This window comes from Rhinoderma darwinii, chromosome 4 (assembly GCF_050947455.1).
Source record: "Rhinoderma darwinii isolate aRhiDar2 chromosome 4, aRhiDar2.hap1, whole genome shotgun sequence".
NCBI lineage: Eukaryota > Metazoa > Chordata > Amphibia > Anura > Rhinodermatidae > Rhinoderma > Rhinoderma darwinii.
The window spans coordinates 358537865-358561805 of NC_134690.1; the positions used below are offsets into that span (position 1 = coordinate 358537865).

At 42.2% G+C, this 23941-nt stretch overlaps 1 protein-coding gene across 5 annotated transcripts in view; it reads left to right on the plus strand.

Annotated features, from left to right (window-relative positions):
- SANBR (SANT and BTB domain regulator of CSR) overlaps positions 1-23941 on the plus strand; it is a 58916-nt gene that overhangs the window by 155 nt on the left and 34820 nt on the right. For 3 of the 5 annotated variants that reach the window (XM_075862999.1, XM_075863001.1, XM_075863002.1), the window contains exons 1-5: positions 19-98; positions 14415-14580; positions 14771-14925; positions 18322-18508; positions 23130-23223. In XM_075862999.1, coding sequence (XP_075719114.1) covers positions 14776-14925; positions 18322-18508; positions 23130-23223 — 431 coding nt within the window. In that variant the 5' untranslated portion in view covers positions 19-98; positions 14415-14580; positions 14771-14775. Of the gene's footprint in view, positions 1-18; positions 99-14414; positions 14581-14770; positions 14926-15980; positions 16016-18321; positions 18509-23129; positions 23224-23941 lie in introns of those variants that run through there. The other 2 variants (XM_075863000.1, XM_075863003.1) reach the window with 2 other exon arrangements.

Consider the following 23941-nt stretch of genomic DNA (forward strand, 5'->3'; position numbering starts at 1 on the left):
AGCGAGGTAGGTTGTTGCATGGAAATCTGTATCACCGGCTCTTTGGTTGTCCCCGGGTGCAGGGGCAGTGTTCAGGGACCTACTGACCAGGGCAAGAGGTAAGATGCCAGCCTGGCAGAGGATAGTACTGTGTCGCACACAATGATCATGTATGTTTACACCTGGTGAACAGGTCATGTCCACTCATTTTAGACTTGCCAATTGATTGCCCCTTTTGTGCCATCTGACATGGTTCTGCTTAATAGAAGTCAATGGAAATGAACAATATTGCACTTCAGTAATCTCATTTCATTGATTGTTATTTGCTAAAGTATTTCATGGTGTAGTCCCCAGAATACAGACATACTAGTTATTGGAGGGATCATGTGGCCTGCCCACGACTGCATTCGTGTAGTATGGGCACCAATCACTTATGGCCAATTGGGTAAGAGGGAAATGCGAAAATGTTCCTTATAATACAGCAGCCTTTATGTCTCCGGGGAAGCTCAGGCGTCACTAGTGAGTGGAATAGCCGTTATAATGTGCCTTCATTTAAAGGGGTTTCCTGAAAAAAATAGGATCAACCTTGAAATTTTCTTTATTGTGCCCACATAAGAATTCCAAGTATTGTGGCGTTATTGGTCTCCTGATGTGTCACGGGAGCGAGCGCGGGCCATGGCGGTAAAGGGGCGGCATTTTCAAAACAACAAGTATATTTGGAAACTACTTGTCATCCTGATGATCCCAAGATGACTCCTTGACAGGTCCATGGTTCTGATCCGGCTATTAAACAAAATTCTTCTACTGGAGACTTTTATGGCTCTTATTAGTCTGACCTATGGCGTGTTAGGTGGAGTTATCCTTTGATGACATACAGGTATAGGGCAGAATGGTGATGATGCTACTGTTGAGTAAGGCAGCAATGCGGAGCAAGTTCTGTGCATGGTTATATACAGTTATGCTCATAAAGCTTTCCATGCCCAGGCAGAATTAGTTAAATCTGTACCGTTTTTGGAAAATATGAGTGATGAGCAAAATATCATGTTTTATTTTAGGAATATCAGTCAGGTGATGATATTTATCAACACAGAATTGTGTACTTGGCTCAGAATCTAGGGGGGTTCTTGATTTTGTCACCCCTGAAGGAACATTAAAGTGGAACACAGAAACCTCTAATCACACAAGGCCAGGTGTACATATGCTCTTCCAGTCGGAGACAAGTGTACACTATACAAAGACCAATATAACCAATAATAGCGCCATACAGTGACCATATCGTGATCTGATACCAGTTCTACATAGCGGTCTGCAGAGTATATAGGAGAATATAGTACTGATCAGACCCACTCACAGACGGAATATATAACAAATCCTGTGATTCACAGGTGAGGTGCTTGCCCCTTTAACACTGCCATCCCACTGCTACCACCCATACTGTTCTTGCTGCTACCCCAGGTGCCCCCATTACTGTATCTACAATGATGTCCAATACTGCTAAATACTATACTGCCAAAATAAGTGCCGCGGATACAGTTGTAATCCCGGGTGTAACTGGAAAATGCTAAACCTCATAGCAAACAAAGCATATACGAGCTCCATGAAACTTAGGGTGAGGGTACACTGGCCAGATTCCAGACCAGACTCAGACCCCAGACTAGACCCCCTAATTTAATTCAGATTCCAGAAACCTATATATACTAACCCTCCTTGCTCCTGTGTCCTCTCCAGCATCGGGTGCCGCCACATTGTGGTTTTGAGGTTTTTGGCTGCGTGGCTTGTACTGGTGATGCACATCATTTGAATGTGGTTCAGCTGTACATGCCACCTGAAAACGTACTGTAAACCCGCGGCAATGGACCGCTTCGCACAGTGTACGGCCACCCTTAAAAAAAAATCCTAATGATAACTGAAATCTCACAGATTGCCCTGAACAAGACTTTACATAACCTTGAATGTTTTTGGAACATGCACTCAAGTTGACGCACGGGTTGATATGGCAATAAAGGGTATGTAGTCACACCTCTGCCTTGTTTGATTGTAAAGCCTTATTCACACATGGCAGATTTAATTAGAATTTTAAAGTCCCAATCGGGCACTGGATGCAAAGCAGCGAGAAGTAGAAATCTTTCCTTTCAATTCCCTCTGTGTTTAGGCTCCATTCCTTGTTTGAGCTTCAAAATAGTGATGCAAAATACTGCCCAAATCTGCAATGTGTGAATGAGGCCTAATTAGTGTCTGTGCAAATAGTCAATGAGTTTCTTAGCTTTTGGGAAACTTTTGTGCATTTCATCCAGGCTGCACTGATTTTGCTGGTTACTGAAGCCTGGGGAAAGCAAAAGAACTGTCAAAGGATTTGCGGGCAAAAGTAGTTCACGTCACAAATCAGGAAAATGATATATAAAGTTTTGAAAATGCTAAAACGTTCTGTTGAATTTCTGATGAAGAATTGGAAAATGATGGGTTCTGTTAATACCGAGCTTCAGTTACGTATTCTAAGGACCGTTCACATCAGCGTCGGGCTTCCGTTCATCGCTTCTGTTCAACCTTTCCGTTAGGCTGGGTTCACACGACCATGTTACGTCCGTAATGGACGGACGTATTTCGGCCGCAAGTCCCGGACCGAACTCAGTGCAGGGAGCCGGGCTCCTAGCATCATAGTTATGTACGATGCTAGGAGTTCCTGCTTCTCCGTGGAACTACTGTCCCGTACTGAAAACATGATTACAGTACGGGACAGTTGTCCTGCAGAGAGGCAGGGACTCCTAGCATCGTACATAACTATGATGCTAGGAGCCCGGCTCCCTGCAGTGTGTTCGGTCCGGGACTTGCGGCCGAAATACGTCCGTCCATTACGGACGTTAATGTGCTCGTGTGAACCCAGCCTTAGGGGGGATTCACACGAGCGTGATTTGGCAGCGTGTAGGGCGCGTGGTTTTCGCGCGGCACGCAATGCCCTATAGAAGTCTATGGGGCAGTACACACAGTCCGTGTATTTTGCGCAGCGTTTGTTCGCTGTGCAAAATACGCGACAGGTTCAATAACTCTGCGTATTTCACGCATCACGCACCCATTGAAGTCAATGGGTGCGTGAAAACCAGGCAGGTCGCACGGAAGCACTTCCGTGCGAACAGCGCACGAGCTGTCAAAAGGATGAATGGAAACAGAAAAGCACCACGTGCTTTTCTGTTTCCAAGCATCCAAACGGAGTGTCTTTGCGAGGAGCGAACCCCGACAACCGAAGCTAACTTCACCGGGTTCGGCCAAACTCGTTTTGGCCGAACCCGGCCAAAAAATTTTCCGGTCCGCGACGTCGGGAGACATTCACTGTGCATGGTGCTGAAAGAGTTAAACTGTTTCAGCACCATGGACGGTGACTTGCAATCCCAAAATACATGAACCTGTAAAAAAAAACGAAGTTCTAACTTACCGATTACTCCTGTCTCCTTCCTGCAGTCCGACCTCCCGGGATGACACTTCAGTTCAAGTGACAGCTCCAGCCAATCACAGGCCAAGCACAGGCTGCAGCCAATCACAGGCTGCAGCGGTCACTTGGACTGCCGTGTCATCCAGGGAGGTGGGGCCCGATGTCAAGAGAGGCGCGTCACCAAGGACGCGTCACCAAGGCAACGGCCGGGAAGTTCTCGGTAAGTAGGAACTTTATCTTTTTTTTACAGGTTTTTCGCTGTTGTGTTCGGCATTCACTGTCGAGGGTGCTGAAAGATTTAGCTCTTTCAGCACCTTGGACAGTGACGGGCGTCGACAAGCCTCATCTCTATGATGCCGGCTGCGCGAAAATCACGCAGCCGCGCATCAGACACGCATGACACACGCAGCTGTCAAATGGTTTTTGCGCTCGCAAAACGCTGCGTTGTTTGCGCGCGCAAAAACGCAACGCTCGTGTGAATCTGCCCTTAGAGTAACAGATGAATGGAAAGCCAAACTGAAACTATCGCTTCTGTTTGCATTACCATTGATTTCAATGTTAATGCTTCCGTTGCAGTTAGTTTCCGTGTTTCCATTCCATCATGTTTCCCTTTTTTTAGTGGAAACATTAGCGTAGCCGACTGCTTTTGCTTCCATTTGGCTTTCCGTTTATCGGTTCCTCCAACGGAAAGGTCAAACGGAACCCATGACTGGAAGCCCGACGATGATGTGAACAGGTCCATAGAAAGATTTCAGACGCAACTGCCGGAAAATTTTGTCAGGATGCAAAAAAAACCTACAAGAAATTTCTAGTGAAATATTGGCTTCTCTGACACAGAGAGACTGGAATAAAAAAAAGTGCTGAATGGTGTGGTGGTCACACAATCATGGAGGTGAATGTCTGCTGTTTTAGGGCGGATTTAAACGGACCTATGTTAGTCTATGGGGCAGTGCAGACAGTCCGTGATTTTTGCGCAGCGTGAGTCCGCTGTGTAAAACTCACGACATGTCCTATATTTCTGCGTTTTTCGCGCATCACGCACCCATTGAAGTCAATGGGTGCGTGAAAATCAAGAGCAGCACACGGAAGCACTTCCGTGGGACGCGAGTGATTCACGCAACAGCAGTAAAAGAATGAATGTAAACAGAAAAGCACCACGTGCTTTTCTGTTTACAAGCATACAAACAGAGTGTCATAATGATGGCGGCTGCGCGAAAATCACACAGCCGCGCATCATACAGGGCTGACACACGGAGCTGTTAAGTGCCTTTTGCGCGCGCAAAATGCCACGTTTTTTGCGCGCGCAAAACGCACACGCTCGTGTAAATCCGGCCTTAGGTGTAGTTATTCAGTAGCACAGGGAGGATGTGGTGCAGTTGGACTTTCCAATAGGGCAATGATCTGAATCATAAAGCGACCCTTCAGAGGCTGCCGCAGAAGAGAGTGAGGCTAAGGCTACATGCACACGTTGCAGAATTTAGTGCAGAAAATCTGCTTCAAAACCGCAGCTATACGCAGGTAGTTCCGCACCTAATATTATGTGTTTTTATGCTGCAGACTTTGGTGCGTTTTCTTTTAAAATTAGTCCGATACAATTCCCAAGTGGAAACACAAGATAAATTGACATGCTGCGGATTTTAAAATACAACGTAACGTGTATTTACTTTGCTGGCAATGTATTACGCTGCACGAAAATCCGCACAGTAAATCCGCACGTAATACGCATTGTGTGCATTTGGTCTTAAGGTTCTGGAGTGGACATCGTAATCTCCTGACTTCAACATCATTGAGCAACTATGGAGAAAACAAATAGATATAATTCAGGCCAGACAACAAAGAATTTACAGGATCTCGAGTCTTTTGCCAAGAGGAACGGGCAGCTTTATCATGGAAGGAAATAAAGGGCTGAATTCAAAATTATCACAAGACCGCAAGCCTTCAATAAGTCAAAGCAGGCGATATACCTTAGCGCACCAGGACGCACCGGTACGTCCTGCATTGAAGTGCTTTAAGCCACAGGGACGTACCGGTGCGTCCTGGCTAAAAACTGTCACCCTGTCAAAGGACAAGGTGACAGAACTGTGCCGTCAACTGTTTATGACAGTTGACCGGCACAGTAAGACGGCAGGGGACCATTCACAGCGGTCTCCTGCCGGCGATCGCTGTGATTGGTCAGTCAAAGCAGACTGACCAATCACAGCTCTATGACGTGGGTATGTGATGACGCTGGCTCAGAAGCTGAGCCAGCGTTATCACCGCCGGGAATCCGCTGTCCGACGCCCCTCTGCAACGGCCAGGACCGGAGCTAGGCTCCGATCCGGCCGATTAACCCCTTCGATGCATCGATAAACGTGATCGATGCATCGAAGTGGCTTGTAGCCTGTCGGCAACCACGATGGTTGCCACGGGCGCGGGTGTCAGCTGTTTGTCACAGCTGACATCGTGCCCTAACGGCCAGGACCGGAGCAAGGCTCCGATCCGGCCGATTAACCCCTTAGATGCAGCTATCGCTGCATCTAAGTGATTAGATCGTACCCTATGGTTGCTAATAACAACCATCGGCACCCGCGAGTGTTCCGATGGTTGCTATGGCAACCATAGCCTAACAATCGCTTCCTAGTACGGAAGCCTATTAGACCCCGCCGGGAGGCGAAGCCTAATAGGCTTGCTGTCAGTGAATAGCTGACAGCTCTAATACACTGCACTATGTAGGTAGTGCAGTGTATTAGAATAGCGATCAGGGCTTCATGCCTTCAAGTTCCCTAGTGGGACAAAAAAAAAAGTTAAAACAAGTTAATAAAAATGTTGTCAAAAAGTTAAAAAAAATAAGTTTCATGTTAAAAAACACTATAACAGCCTTTTTTCCTATAATAAGTCTTATTATAGGAAAAAACAAAAAACATAAAAAAAAGTACACATATTTGGTATCCCCGCGACCGTAACGACCCAAACTATAAAAATATCACGCTATTTTACCCGTACGGTGAACACCGTAAATTTTTTTAATAAAAAACTTGTCCAGAATCGCTGTTTGTTAGTCGCTACCTCTCGGAAAACAGAATAAAAAAAGGGATCTAAAAGTTGCATGTACCCCAAAATTATACCATTAAAAAACGCAGCCTGTCCCGCAAAAAACAAGCCCTCCCGCAGCTTTTTTGACGGAAAAATAAAAAAGTTATGGCTCTCAGAATATGGTGACACCAAAAATAAATTATTTGAAACAAAAGTGATTTTATCGTGCAGACGCTGCAAAACATAAGAAAAACTATATATATATATATATATATATATATATATATATATATATATATATATATATGGTATCGCCGTAATCGTACCGACCCGCAGAATAACGTAAAATTGTCATTCATAGCGCATGGCGAACGCCGTAAAAAAATAAATAATAAAAAACATCAGAATTGCAGGTTTTTGGTCACCTTGCTTGCCAAAAAAATGAAATACAAAGTGATCAAAAAATCGCATGTACCCCAAAATGGTACCAATGAAATCTACAGATTGTCCCGCAACAAATAAGCCCTCACACGGCTCCGGTGGAGAAAAAAATAAAGACGTTTTGGCTCTCAGAATATGGCGATGCAAAATGTGCCAAGTGTCCAAAAGTGGATAAGATCGGGCGCCATTTATCAGTGCGACACCGGCCACACATCTGTGGATAATTATTTATTTACCCCATTATTATACTCTCTTATTATACCCTGATGTTCTCCGCACAGCTTACATATGCCCCCACATCATAACTGAAATACCAGCAAAACCCCAAACAAAACAACTAGCGAGCAAAATCCACGCTCCAAAAGCCAAATGGTGCGCCCTGCAGCGTGCCCAAGCAGCAGTGTACGTCCACATATATGGCATCGCCATACCCGGGAGAACCCGCTTAACAGTTTGAGGTATTTGTCTTCAGTGGCACGAACTGGGCACAAAATATTGTGCATTAAATAGGGCACATACCTGTGGAAATTTTCAATTTTCACTTTGCACCATCCACTGAGCATTCATTTCTAATAGAAAAAAAAAACCTGTGTGGTCAAAATGCCTTGAGGGGTGCAGTTTCCAAAATGGGGATCACTACTTGGGGGTTTGTTTTACTATTTGACCCCAGAGTCCTGCCGTTGTGGGCTAATGCTGCGAAAATCACCAAAATAGGCCTCACATGCGCCTTTCACTCCTAAGCCCTGTCATATGTCCAGGCAAATGATAAATGCCTTGAGGGGTGTAGTTTACAAAATGGGGTCACTTCTCATGGTTTTACACTCTACTCTGGTACCTAAGTACGCTCTGCAAATGCGACATGGCGCCCGTACACCAGTCCAGCAAAATCTGTGCTCTAAAATCCACATGACACTCCTTCCATTTTGAGCTCTGCCATGTGCCCAAACAGCAGTTTAGGGCCACACATGGGGTTTTGCTGTACTCGGGAGAAATTGGGTAACAAGTTATGTGTTGTTTTTTCTCCTATTACCCCTTGTGGGAAAAAAAATTGGGTGCAAAACTACATATTTTTGGGAAAAAAAATAATTTTTCATTTTCACTGCCTCATTCTAATGCAATCTATGAAACACCTGTGGGATCAAAATGCTCAGTACACCCCTAGATGATTACCCTGAGGGGTAAAGTTTCCAAAATGGAGTCACTTCTCAGGGGTTTCTACTGTACGGGTACTTCAGGGGCTCTGCAAATGCGACATGGCGCCCAAAAAACAATCAACCAAAATCTACATGCCAAGTAGCACTCCTGCCATTCTGAGCCCTGCGGTGTATCCAAGCAGCAGTTTATAACCACATATGGAGTATTGCCGTACTCGGGAGAAATTGCTTTACAATTGTTGGGGCGCTTTTTCTCCTTTATTCCTTGTGAAAATGAAAACAATTCAACATTTTAGTGGAAAGAATGTAGATTTTCATTTTCACTGCATAATCCCAATAATTCAGCAAAAAACTGTGGGGTCAAAATGCTCACTATACCGCTAGATAAATTCCACGAGGGGTATAGTTTCCCAAGTAGGGTCACTTTTGCCGGGTTTGCACTATTTTGCCCCCTCAGTGGCTTTGCAAATGTGACATGGGGCCGAAAACCATTCCAGGAAAACTTGAGCTCCAAAAGTCAAATGGCGCTCCGTCCTTTCTAACTTCCGCCATGTGTCCAAACAGCGGTTTATTACCACATATGGGGTATTGCTGTGCTCAGAAGAGTTTGCTTTACAAATATTGGGGTGTTTTTTCTCCTTTATCTGTTGTAAAAATGAAAAAATCTGAGCTAAAACGACATTTTATTAGAAAAAATTTAGATTTTCAATTTCACGGCATAATTCCCATAAATTCAGCAAAACCCGTGTAGGGTCAAAATGCACACTATACCCCTAGAAAAATTCCTTGAGGGGTGTAGTTTCCAAAATGGGGTCACTTTTGGGGAGTTTCCACTGTTATGGTCCCTCCAGGGCTTTGCAAACACGACATGGCACCGAAAACCATTCCAGCAAAATCTGCGCTCCAAAATCCAAATGGCCCTCGTTCCCTTCTGAGCCCTGCCGTGGGTCCAAACAGCAGTTTATTACCACATATGGGGTATTGCCGTAATCGGCAGAAATTGCTTTACAAATGTTGGGGTGCTTTTTCTCCTTTATTCCTTGTAAAATCTAAAACATCATATGTTTTTTCAGAAAAAAAGTAGATTTTCATTTTCACAGACCAGTTCCAATAAATTTAGCAAAAAACCTGTGGGCTAAAAATGCTAACTATACCTCTTGAAAAATTCCTTGAGGGGTGTAGTTTCCAAAATGGGGTCACTTTTGGGGGGTTTCCACTGTTTTGGCACCACAAGACCTCTTCAAACCTGACATGGTGCCTAAAATATATTCTAATAAAATAGAGGCCCCAAAATCCACTAGGTGCTCCTTTGCTTCTGAGGCCGGTATTTCAGTCCATTACCGCACTAGGGCCACATGTGGGATATTTCTAAAAATTGCAGAATCTGGGCAATAAATATTGAGTTGCGCTTCTCTGGTAAAACCTTCTGTGTTACAGAAAAAACTGTATTACAAATGAATTTCGTAAAAAAAAATAGAAATTTGTAAATTTCACCTCTACTTTGCTTTATTTCCTGTGAAATGCCTAAAGGGTTAAAATAATTTCTGAATGTGGTTTTGAATACTTTGAGGGGTGCAGTTTTTAAAATGGGGTGTTTTATAGGGGTTTCTAATATATAAGGCCCTCAAAGCCACTTCAGAACTGAACTGGTCCCTGAAAAAATAGCCTTTTGACATTTTCTTGAAATGTTAAATACTTTTGTGTCAAAAAAGACAAAAGTATAATATTGTCTCTGGCTAACACGGTACTACACTATTTTTTACTGACATTTTCTTGAAAATGCGAGAAATTGCAGCTAAAGTTCTAAGCCTTGTAACGTCCGAGAAAAATAAAAGCACGTTCAAAAAACGATGCAAACATAAAGTAGACATATGGGAAATGTTAACTAGTAAATATTTTGTGTGGTATTACGATCGGTTTTACAAGCAGATACATTACAATTTAGAAAAATGCAGATTTTTGCATATTTTTTCTAAATTTTGGTGTTTTTTACAAAAAAATATTGAATTTAACGACGACATTTTTTCAGTATCATAAAGTCCAATATGTCACGAGAAAACACTCTCAGAATCGCTTGGATAGGCAAAAGCATTCCGGAGTTATTACCACATAAAGTGACACATGTCAGATTTGCAAAAATCGGCTGTGTCCACAAGGCCAAAATAGGCTGTGTCCTTAAGGGGTTAAGAACTAGGGGTTTTGAACAGAACCAGTTTATTATTTGTTTTGACTGATCACTTACCTTTTATTTTAAAATTGGTCTCCATCTTACAAATTCTGCCTGGGTATGCAAATAATTCCTTCTAGTGTAATATCCTTTCAAAATATTAACCGTTCTTATGTGAACTTTTTTTTCTTCTCTCTTCCTGGTGATTTTTTTTGTTTTAATAAATATCTTCCCCAATTTGTAATCAATTAAACCCTTTCCAGGTCATGTTGGATTATCCACAGACCTTCCGGCTCGTCCATGTTTTGTTGAATGTTTGACTAGTTCACTGAGGTCTAGACAAATTTTACTGAGGTCTAGATGCCGGCGGTGATACACTATTGAGACATCATAGAGCCGTTCACGCAACCAGGTTGAGTGAGGGTCATTTTGCACTTATTTTTAAAAACAGTTGGTCTCACGCATAACCTTAAATGTTGTAACAGCAGAGCTCCCCTTTTACTGAAGTCAAAACAGTGCCCCCTCTAAAAACAGTGCCCCCTCTAAAAACAGTGCCCCCTCTAACAGTGTAAGGTGTATCCAAAAATACTCTTCAGTAATTACAGGGGTGTCCGCCTCTACCCTCCGGTATTCACAGCAGTGCTCTCCCTCTCCTCTCTAGTAGCCACAGCAGTGTTCCATTCCTCCCTTTTAGTAGTCACAGCAGTGACATCCACTCACCTCCAGCAGTCACAGCAAGACATTCTCTTTTTTCCCCCCAGTATTCTCAGCAGGACTTTCCTCCCCTTACCTTTGTTCCCTTTTATTTCCTGAGTGGTCACAGCAGTGTCTACCACCTCCTCCCCCTATGGTCACACCATGACCTCCCTTTCTTCCAGGAGTCACATCGTGGCTTCATTTAATTTCCCCTTGGAGTCACAGCATGGCTTCATTCCCTTTCCCCCTGGAGTCTCTGCATGACTTCATTCCCTTTCCCCTTGGAGTCACTGCATGACTTCTTTCCCTTTCCCCTTGGAGTCACAGCAAGGCTTCATTTCCTTTCCCCTTGGAGTCACAGCATGGCTTCATTTCCTTTCCCCTTGGAGTCACAGCATGACTTCATTCCCTTTACCCTTGTGGTCACAGCATGACTTCATTCCCTTTCCCCTTGGAGTCACAGCATGGCTTCATTCCCTTTCCCCTTGGAGTCACAGCATGGCTTCATTCCCTTTCCCCTTGGAGTAACAGCATGGTCTCATTCCCTTTCCTCTTGGAGTCACAGAATGGCTTCCCTCCCTTTCCTCTTGGATTAAAACCAGGACCTTCCTCCCTTATGCCCAGGCATTACAGCAGGGTCTCCCTCCCTTTCCTCTTAGTGTCACAGCAGGGCCTCCCTACATTCCCCTTGGATTTAAAGCAGGGCCTTCCCTTATCCCTGGGAGTCACAGCAAGTCCTTTCCCCTTGGTGTCACAGCAGGGCCTTCCTCCCTTTCCTCTTAGATTCGAAGACCTTTCTGTCTTACCCTAAGAGCCACAGCAGGTCCTCCATCCCTTTCCCCTAGTAGTCATAACAGGAACTCCCTCCATTTTCCCAAGTAGTCACATCAGGTTTGACCTTCTTACATGTTCTCCAGTAGTCACAGCAGGGCTTCCCTCATTTTTTCCCCCATTAATAACAGAAAGAACCCCCTTCCACCATTAGTCACAGCAGGGATCTACTTTCCTGCTGTTATAGCAACACGCCTCTCTCCCCTCTCCCCCTCCCCCTGTAGTCCATTATACACTTGCCTCCAGAATGCTCCCTTGATGTGCCATCATCTGTTAGGAAACTTTATGTGAGCTCTTATTATCAGTTCCTGTATTTGACTTCCCATTTCTGCATCAATCAACAGAGACAGATGCAGGAGGAGCACTTATTATCTGTCCACTCTGCACTGCAGGAGTGTCATGGCCTTCTTCTGCCAAGACAGATGGAGTTGGATGCAGTTAGTGACAGCCCGGTTTAATGCACTCGACAGCGCTTGGTGACTGGGCTTTGTCCAGCACTCACTCGACTTCTATCATTGCCCTCTGCACCTATTTTATTGCATTTTTAGGCGCACATTCTGCAGCTCAGAGCATTACTGTGTTATGGTACCGATCTTTTTGTCTCTTATTTCCTAGTTCAGCCAATTAAAAATATTATATAATATAAAAACTATATTTGGCAGCCATCACATGGGTTGTCACCCAGCTTTCTACAGACCCTGAAAGGTATCCAGGTCTGCGATGTTACCCAAACGTTGGAAGCTCTATAATTGGGAGGTTTCTATTGCTTCAAGTATTGAGCCCAAGTGGGTTTTTGCCTACCAGTTTTGTTAGGCTGAATTTCCGATATAGTTGGAATTCAATTAAGCACGACTCTATGTAAAAAAAAAAAAAGTTTCCATTACGTTTGTTTTATTCAACTTGACTATCACCCATTGTGTCACTTTTAGGGCTCGTTTACACGAGCGTGATATACGTCCATGCAACGCGCGTGAGTGATTTTCACGCGTGTCGCACGAACCTATGTTAGTCTATGGGGCCGTGCAGACAGTCCGTGATCTTTGCGCAGTGTGAGTCCGCTGCGAAAAACTCACGACATGTCCTATAGTTGTGCGCTGTTCGCGCATCACGCACCCATTGAAGTCAATGGGTGCGTGAAAATCACGCATGCCTCACGGAAGCACTTCCGTGGGACACGCGTGATTCGCGCAACAGCTGTCAAAGTATGAATGTAAACAGAAAAGCACCATGTGCTTTTCTGTTTACAAACATCCAAACGGAGTGTCATAATGATGGCGGCTGCGCGAAAAGCACGCAGCCGCGCATCATACACTGATGACACACGCAGCTGTTAAGTGCATTTTGCGCACGCAAAATGCAGCGTTTTTTGCGTGCGCAAAACGCACACGCTCGTGTAAACCCGGCCTTAGGTGTAGGATTTAATGTTGTACTAGTAGTGGTCACTAGGATATGCCATCACTTTCCAATTGGTGTGGTCAGACTGTGGGAAACCCTCACCCATTCTGAAAATGAAGGGGATGCATCGTTGGTTTAAGTCTGTGGCCGCTTAAAAGTTTTTCCCTGCACAATGGTGGCCCCGGCCACCAGCTCTGTAGGGAACTGCAGCACAGTTCCATTCAAGTGACGTCGGTGGACAGGGGCGCCATTGTGCAGGAAAACACCCCGAAGGGGCCACAGCACTAAACCATTTCACCCCCTTCGTTCCCAGGATCGTGGGGCTCCTGGCAGTCAGACCCTCACTGAACAGATGGTGATGGCACATCCTAGCATTAAGTTCACACTGAGTTTTTCGGCGCTGATCTTGACGTGGAAACCGCATCGGAATCAGCACCAGAAAAAAAGGCCGAAATCGCCCCATTGATTTCAATGGGGGGTAGACTTTTTTTTTCCCCTGGTGGCTTTTATCCGCTCACGGGGAAAAAAAGCAGCATGTTCTTTCTTGCTGTGGTTCTGCCTCTGACCTCCCATTGAAGTCAATCGGAGGCAGAAAATACCCGCGGCGCTCGTTTCGGAGCGTTTTTCGCTGCCTTTTTTTGCCCACGGTCCTCATGCGGCAAAAAAGCATGCCTCAACATTCAGAATGTTGTGGCAGATTTTTTTTCTGCCTGCAAAAATCTCAGTGTGAACTAGGCCTAAGATGGGAATACTCCTTTAAATATTGTCTTTTTCTGATGATACATTCCCTTTAAATACTGATCAAAATAGATGTTTTTTCCTCATTTCCTTATAGTACTAATAGTCCCATGTTTTATTTGGTATCTGTATACATTTCCATATAATCCACAGGGTGTTGTAAAAGTCACAAACATCAATGATAAAACAGAGAGCGCATTCATGATGAGAAGGAAAGTAATCCTCTCCCCTATTCAGATCCTAGAGATGAATGCTGTAACAAGGTTACTGGAATGCCGTCTGCATTTAAGACGTGCCGTTCCATAAATCACGCTAATATAGAGGCACATTCACATATGCAGTCTTACGTCCATGAGAACTGCTGTGCAATAAGAAACATTAGCATTTTTATTAATGTACCAGCTTTCTTTGTCCATTCTATGTTTTTTTTTCTGCAATGCAGCTGTCTTGGCATCAAAAGGGTTATGCAAGCCTGGCAGCGGGTGCGTTATTTAGGAGCCCAGTGCTGCCATCCTCTCTACATTATATATGAGCACTAATTGGAATTAAACAGTTTCTGCCCTTTTTCACATCCCAGGCTTGTGGAGACAGGGCTCATGTGATTGGATGAAGCAGCCGGGAGTGCCACCCTGCCAGCATCCTCCCCGGTCTGCAGCACCAACCTTCACATCCTTCCTCTGCTTTACTGCAGGGATCTTGTGCTATCCTTCTTCTCGCAGCACCGCACCTTCCTTTCTGCACAGGTAACCTTACTATAGTCAACTATTTTACCATTGTCTTTTCTGTAGTGTTCTTTAATAAAACTGCATATTATTTTACCAAGTCTACAGCATTTTGCAAAATCAAGTCATATAAAGCCATACTAAACTTGTATATTTACAGTAATAATTATGTTTTTATTGTTTTTTTTATACCTTTTCTGGCTGCTGTCAGGCAAGATGAGCCGCAGATATTCAGAGAACAATAATTTTCCCTATGACAATAACCAGATGGTTTTGGACATGATTCTGTATTCACTGGTCGGAGTTCCTCAGCCTATTAACTGGGACAGTGTTGCAAGACTTGTTCCAGGATATTCATCAAAAGAGGTAACAAGACAATAGTAAATTCAGTTAACCAGAAAAAAAAAAGTCACGAATTGTTGCTTTTTTGATGGTAATGTGCTTCTTTTTCAGCTAATCTAATGGGGGATGAGGAAACATGAATTTTATTGTTTTGATTTATTGCTGATCGTTCCTTTTTTTTAATTATGCCTGTATTATTTTATTGGATAAAATCTGATTTGGTGCAGAGGAGTTACACGGCCACTAGACCATAGAAACTCAGGTGTATCTCTAGTTAAACATTTAACTTTTACAGTGCTCTTAGTAATGCCTCTCCCTTCAAAACTTATTATTTGTGCTGTAGATCTCGTCTTCTTCCCATTTCACTAACAGGAAAGTGTGATCATTGACTTCTATGCTACAGATACAGTGGTGCTGCAGGTCCGGTCATGGTCACCGTTTCTACAAGCCTGGAACCTCACATTACACTTGCCAGTCCCCTATCCCCTGTTAGTACGTTCCTATGGTTACACCCCTCACACTGCAGAGACTGCCTGCTTGAATCAGTGCTGAGGCTGCTGTAATCATAGGACATTATTAACTAGCAAGTCCTCTCTACAGACATACACAAACAGCATACAATTCCCTGTTTGGGTAAGACATTCAAGTTATTTCTATCTATCTATCTATCTATCTAATTCAAGTTTGCTCATATTTTGTTCTGTACTAAAATGAATGGAGTGCGTTTTTATTTTTCGTTTTGAATTTTAGATTAGAAACGTGAATTTACACACTGTGTTGCTTAGTCTAAGAGGTTTATATTCTGTGGATCACTCGGGGTAGACTATATTTTTCTCTAGTTTAATTGTACTGGGTGATATATTCCAATATTCCGTAAGGATCCATTTCCAAATGTCTTTACAACCTTTGTTGTGCGCACTTAAGTTTTACATAGCTGAATAGTCCATAATATTTCAGTGATGGTACTAGTACTCAGCCACATCCATTATGTAATATGTTTAGTCATTGGGTCTTATATGTATGCTGCATATCTGTTATATTGCTCATCAGTTATAATAGTTCATCTGTATCCTTTGCAGATCATCTTTGTCAAATTATTTTTACGGAGGCACAGGTATTTTATAAATATAGACTGTATAGGATCTAGATATTTATAGTATAGACTGTATAAGGTCTAGATATTTATAGTATAGGCTGTATAGGGTCTAGATATTTATAGTATAGGCTGTATAGGGTCTAAATATTTATAGTATAGGGTCTAGATATTTATAGTATAAGGTCTAGATATTTATAGTATAGGGTCTAAATATTTATCGTATAGGCTGTATAGGGTCTAAATATTTATATTATAAGGTCTAGATATTTATAGTATAGGCTGTATAGGGTCTAGATATTTATAGTATAGGGTCTAGATATTTATAGTATAGGCTGTATAGGGTCTAGATATTTATAGTATAGGCTGTATAGGGTCTAGATATTTATAGTATAGGCTGTATAGGGTCTAGATAATTATAGTATAGGCTGTATAGGGTCTAGATATTTATAGTATAGGCTGTATAGGGTCTAAATATTTATAGTATAGGCTGTATAGGGTCTAGATATTTATAGTATAGGCTGTAAAATATCTAGACCCTAAAAGGATCTCCAGTCATTGCCATATAAATTTGTGTCCCCCTCAAGATACTGGTTTAAAACCCTATAGTTTTGTATAATGTTTTTAGCTGAATTTGCTAGCATCTTTTTTTCATACTGCCATAGATCAGACACTTCATAGAATTTAGTGTGATGCATAATAGTAGGAGCCACATAAAAGATAGGTGAAAGATATAGTAGGCGCTATGCATTTCTATGACAAAACGAATACCCCTTCTACTAAAAATGTCTACTGTAACTATCTACGTCCTAGACTAGAAACTTTTAGGGCTATAACTGGCAGTAATGTATCCCACTGTGCTGCTCACATTCTGGCTAGCATCAATCCATATTCCCTGTTTGAAACACGTGCACACACTTATGGCTTCTATGAAATGACAAGTGTTTGAAGAATACAGAGTACCTGGTGAAACTAAAGGGAGAACATATAAAATATGCAGATGTTGCCCGGTGCTACGTGGGCAGCAGTGCTAATCATAGAACTGTTGTGATGCCCATTGCACCACAGTGCAGGATTTACCATCCCATCGTTACAGGCAGTTAGTGAAAAATTAAGTTAAGGACACGTTCATAAGGTTGTGGCAAGGTGTCCAGATAATATAAAAAATGTCTGAATAATTTTACAGAATAGCACAGAATAGTCCCTTTTTACTGTTGGAGGACTATGAATATTACTTGTGTCATCCATGTAATGTCCTTTACATTTCTTATAAAGTACTTTAGTGAAGAGAGTCAAATTCTGGAGTTTATATTTAACTGCCTGTCTTTTGGATCTTGGTTGTGAGTCATTGGATTCTGACGTCTCCGGCATTGCATTGTCAGATCTATGCTATTGTGACAAAAAAAGACTATGGGGGAATTTAATAAGAGGTTTACGTCACTTCAGCGGTGGAAAACAGTCACAAATTTTGGCACATGCATGATTTGTGTAATTATTTTTTTTTACACTTTTATGCCACTCTTTCTTTAAAACGTGGGCATGGTTTGGCAACAGACGTTGGGGGGGGGGGGGGGGGGTCATCTGCGGCCTGACAAATTTACCATAATTTGCATTAGAAATTGCTCATAGCTAGTGTAGATTTCACTCTGTGGTGCACGGATTGCAAAGATGCAACAAATTTATTATGGGGCTTGTGCCTCTTAATGGGGTTCTCCAGGCATTTTATATTGATGGTCTATCCTTAGGATAGGTCATCAATATAAGATCGGTGGGGGTCCGACTACTGGCACCCTCGTCGATCAGCTGAATGAGGGGACCACGGCCTTCGTCGCCACGGCCTCTTTAGTTTTTACGAAGCACAGTGTTGCACACTTCTGTAGTGGCTGCGATTGCAGTTCCGGTCCCATTTAAATTAATGGGACTGATCTGCAATCCCTAACACAGCCGCTACAGAGGTGTACAGCACTGTGCCTCGTAAAGTGAACCCCTTTAGTCATCTGATCGGCAGGGGTGCCAAGAGTTGGATCCCACCGATCTTATATTGATGACCTATAGTAAGGATAGGCCATCAATATAAAATGCCTGGAAAACCCCTTTAATACATTTGTCGCATTATACTCTAGCTGGCTTCAGTTTAAGACTGACATATGCAACGTCAGTCTTCGTAGTAAATCTTTGCCTATGTTTACATTCCTTGCGTCTATATGTTATTTTTCTTTACAATTTTGAGTAAAATTTGCTCGATTATCATAAGATTGTTTCCTAATTATATTTCAGGATCAACATGGCTGAATGTTTAGTAATGATAGATGTATTTAAATTCACAGTGTGCCAAAAGATTTGAGGAAATAAAAAGTAGCGGCACATCACCTGTTGACAATCAGTACAATCCACTTCTGGCAACAGGAGGAATACCCCTGGAAAGCCTGGCCACGTATATCAAATCCTCCCTGCTTGACCCAGCTGAGGAACCAGAGGATGTCGCAGCCGGACAAGGCACAACCTCTGTCACAGGTAAACTGCATTGAGTCTACACAGTAAAACTAGTGTATACAGCACATCCCAACATTACATGAAAAAAGACTTGTGTCCATCAAGTTCAACCAAGGGATGGGAGTAAGGGAAGGGATAGGAGAAATTATAGAACTTTGTTTTACCCCTATTGTTCCAGAGGAAGGTTTTAAAAAAATAATAATAGATAAATAAATACAAATTATCCAATATATATATATATATATAAAGTCCACAATCCAGCAGCACCAGTCAAAATTGTGAATGGGTGCGCGCCCTGAGAGCTTAATCACTGCTCCAAATCCAAGTATAGTCGTCCAAAGACAGGCAGCACTCCAAGTTTTAGTGAAAAAATGGCTTTTATTTAGCCCTGATGCAACGTTTCGGCTCAGCGTATGGAGCCTTTTTCAAGCATACAAAAAGTGTATAAAACAGTGGTATATGTGGGGACCAGACACATGATCCCATTAACAGGTGATTAGCATAAACAGTAGATAAAAAGCAGTAATACAATCATTACAATTTTAAAAAAACATACATGTGAATACATAGTGATCAATGTACAGCGTAAACCAGACGAATATAAATATCGCTGGATGTATAAGGAGCATAAGTGTTAATTGGTAAGCATACTATTAAACCCTCACATGTGTAAACCATAGGAAATAATTAAAAACAATACCATGTGGTACTGTGGATCCATTCCAGTGTGTATCCGGCATTCTAAAAGTTGATGGGCGCTTGTCAGTGACGCTGGTCCATGTATTTCCATGTATCAGCGGCGCATTTCAACGCATGCGTATCACGGTCTCTAAACCAGCAGTGGCCATCTTGGTGAAGAAATCTACATAAGGGTTTATTGTAGGGTATCAGACGCGCACGCGCAGAGCGCTTCAGACAGCGAATTCCTCGCAACTGGGCATACATAAAGTTAACTCCCTGAATGGGATCTATCACCAATATATCTAAATTATAAGCAATTCAAAGCTGGATTTATTCTATATATAAGAAGGAATGATTAAAGAAATACTCAATGATATTTCTATAGATGTATAATTTTACTATATTTAAAAGGAATATATTTCATAGGCATAAGTGTAAAGAATAAATGCACCAAATTCCTGAAAAAACGCTGTCAAAAACGCACCATGTGCACAGTGACATAAGACACTTAATATGAAATATATTCCTTTTAACTATAACTGCCGGCTTCGAGACCGTGATACGCATGCGCGGAAATGCGCCGCTGATACATGGAAATACATGGACCAGCGTCACTGACAACGCCCATCAACTTTTAGAATGCCGGATACACACTGGAACGGATCCACAGTACCACATGGTATTGTTTTTAATTATTTCCTATGATTTACACATGTGAGGGTTTAATAGTATGTTTACTTATGCTCCTTATACATCCAGCGATATTTATATTCGTCTGGTTTACGCTGTACATTGATCACTATGTATTCACATGTATGTTTTTTTAAAATTGTAATGATTGTATTACTGCTTTTTATCTACTGTTTATGCTAATCACCCGTTAATGGCATCATGTGTCTGATCCCCACATATACCACTGTTTTATACACTTTTTGTATGCTTGAAAAAGGCTCCATACGCTGAGCCGAAACGTTGCATCAGGGCTAAATAAAAGCAATTTTTTCACTAAAACTTGGAGTGCTGCCTGTCTTTGGAATATATATATATATATATATATATATATATATATATATATACATAGATGTGTATATAATGTGTGTGTATAATAGTTTTTGGTACAACTTTCTAAATACTTTTTATTAAAAATTATTTTTACTTTTTGAGATACAGCTGCTTTGTATCCTGTATGCAGAGCAGCTGTACTTTGCGCTGAAGCCTGTATCTGTCATGTCCGCGGAACTGACAGGTTCAGTGACAGCTAGTTCTGTGTGTCTCTGACACGCAGGATCCACCTGTAATGAACTTAGATGTGATCGGTAACAGCTCGATCCTGCATGTCAGAGAAACACAGGACACGCTGTCAATGAACCCGTCAGTTCTGCGGACATGACAGATACAGGCTTCAGCGCAAAAAATACAGCTGCTCTGCATACAGGATACAAAGCAGCTGTATCTCAAAAATCAAAAACTATTTTTAATAAAAAGTATTTGGAGAGTTGCACCAAACACACTGATATACATACATACATACACACGCACATACACACACACACACACACACACACACACACACACACACACCACGATTTCAAAGGCGCACGTAGCCTTTAACCAATCTTCCCTAAAATTGAAAATTTTCCCCCCTGATACCAAGTGGCGTTTAGATTGGATCTACACATTGACATAGCAGATGTACTTTTTTGTTCTAGGAAATTATCTAACCCTTTTTTAAAGCCATCTACTGTCCCTGCTGTGACAGCTCCTGCGGTCGGCTATTCCATAGATTCACAGTTCTCACGGTAAAGAAGGCTTGTCGCCTCTGCAGCTTGAACCTTTCTTTTTCCAGACGGAGGGAGTGCCCCCTTGTTTTTTGAGGGGGTTTTACAAGGAACAGGATTTCACCATATTTTTTGTATGTGCCATTCATATATTTATATTAATTAATCATGTCCCCCCTTAGTCGTCTCTTTTCAAGGCTAAATAGGTTTAATTCTTTTAATCTTTCCTCATAACTTAGATTCTCCATGTCCCTTATTAGTTAAGTTGCTCTACTTTGTATTCAAAGGGAATCCTTTCTATGAACTGGAGCCCAGAACTGAACTGAACATTGTAAAGTTTTTCATTAAAAAAATGGTATTCTCAGTAAGGAGGAGTCGTCACAAAATGCTGTAATTCTTGTAGAAATGTGTGCAGAAATGAGACCTGCAAAATTTACCTGTTGCTGATTTAGGCTCTGTTCACATCACGTTTTTGCCCTACGTTTAACGTATATGCCAGGAAAAATCTCCCGACGTAGTTTGTGATGGATGTCAACAGTGGCATCTGTCACCCATAGACTATAATGTTATCCCTTTAATGGATACGTCATAAGCTCTCATGACCCATTAAACAGATACCATTATAGCCTGTAGGTGACGGATGCCACTGTTAGGCTATAATGTTTCCGTTTTACGGATAGGTCAAAGAAGCTACTGTAAAGCTCATGACATGTACTTTTAATGGATGCCAGTGATGGATGCCATACAGTGGAATGAATCGCAAATAGGATACTATGTTAAAAATAAACCATATGTTTTTTACTGGACTCTGCAGGATGGAATAGCGTAGTATACTACGCTATTCAATACTTTTTTTTTTGCGGTATACTGGCCAGACGGAGGCCAAAAGGACTCTCTTTTGCCCTTCATCTGACAGTGGAGCCCTATGGATAAATGTAGCATTTATGTCGGGAGCTTTTCTGACATACACGCTAAAAGTAGAGCCAAGTCGTGATGTGAACAGAGCCTTACCCAGTCTAATGGGTTGTAAATAAAAAAAAAAGCCTGTTTCTGCTCTTTCCCTTAAGGCCATGTTCACACAGCATATTTTGTAAGTGGAAAAATCCAACGTAGATTTGGCTAAGAATCGGATTTGCAATTTGCTGGGGATCTGCACGCAGATTCTGTCTATTTAATCGAGATAATCTCTGTGTGGCTACCCAACGCAGTTTGTGTGCGGATACTTCTTCAAGAAGTAACATGTTACTTCCTTTTTTCCCCATGACGTGGTTTTCAACTCCGTGTGCTGAAAATTCTGCCCCATATGAACAATTGGGCGATTTGCCATTAAAATAAATTGGATGCTGTAAGTGGTTTTCATGCGTATTTCTGCGTGCAGTTTCCGTGCCGAAATACGTGTGATAATCAGCTGTGTAAACATGGCCTTATGGTCTCTGCATCAAGCCTGTGAACTGTTCTGTGTCCATACACTGAATGAACAGCTCTTTCTCTCTATATCCTAGCAGTTATTCTCAAACTTAAACAACACTCGGATGCTCCTGTTCCGGTAATATACACGGTGGATGTTATGACACAGTATCTAATTACTACTTGTGTTAGCTTCTAGTATATTCAGGACCGGAACAAGGTTGGTGAAAGCCCAACAAAAAGTTTAGTCGGAGCCCTATCCCAAGTGACCATGTCGATTTTCTGAGGATTTAAAAAAAAATGCTTATTTAGGGTGCACAATACAAGCATTACAATATATGTACCTCTCTATTCTTCACTGCGAATCTTCTGTCCCCTCCCTGTTCACCGAGGTACATGATCATGTCATCCACAGCATCTGCCGGTCACCTTCAACTTCAGTGACATGTATGGGAATAAACATGCGCACTTGTTTACCGGATTTCATCTAGTTAGCGGTGCAGGCAGATGAACAAGGAAAATTGAGTCCCTATTTTTACTACATATACTATACATATTAGATATATATTGGTAAAAGCTGCATAATCTCCCTTGTATGCCACATTTGTGTCTTTTCTGGGAAGCACTGCAGGATATTGAGAGGTGGAGGCCCTCAGTGGTGGAGGCCCCTGAGCAATTGCCCATTTTGCCCTCTCTATAATCCAGCAGAGAATTTATTACATTTAAATACACCAGTTACAAAATCAAACATGGCAATTGTTTTTATTATATTTAAGGACGATCTAGTGCTGCTTCAACAAGAAAGTGTCCTACAGAAACTGGTAAATCCCCCTCTTCTATGGATAAAGAAAGTACAGAAGGAAGTCAGGGGTAAGGCATTAAGCACTAATCTAGAGGAACTAGGTGTGGATTACTAACTGAAATAGCTAGAAGTTCTTCTTTGGAGTATTTTAGGTTATGGGGACTAGTGGGGAGACTAGAATTAAAGGGGTTTTCCCATCAGAGGCATTTATGACGTATCTACAGGATATGTCATAAATGTCAGATAGATGCGGGCCCCACCTCTGGGACCCGCACCTATCTCTAGGACGGCACCCCCTAAACCCCGTTCTACTGCTCTGTGTTGTGGCGGAAGCGTGTGATTTCCGACCATGAATTATGGAAACGGTGTAGCTCGCTGAGTGAATGGCAGTTACGGAAGCAGCGTAGCATTCGAGCTACGCTGTTTCCGTAACTACCTTTCAGTTCTATGGGATTTACGGAAACAGCGTAGCTCAGCTTCAGCTACAACACAGAGCAGTAGAACGAGGTTTAGGGGGCCCGGTTGTAGAGAGAGGTGCGGGTCCCAGAGGTGGCACCCACATCTATCTGACATTTATGACATCCTGTGGATATGTCATAAATGTCTCTGATGGGAAAACCCCTTTCCATTGCTCTATGTTTGGTTTTACATTAAAATATATTTATTTTTATTTAAATGTGTATATATTATTATATTTCTGTTTATTTTTTTCATGCCATCGTTTGATACAAGCAAAATAATACATGATAGCCCATAATTGTCATTTCTTTTGCTCTGTTCCATGAA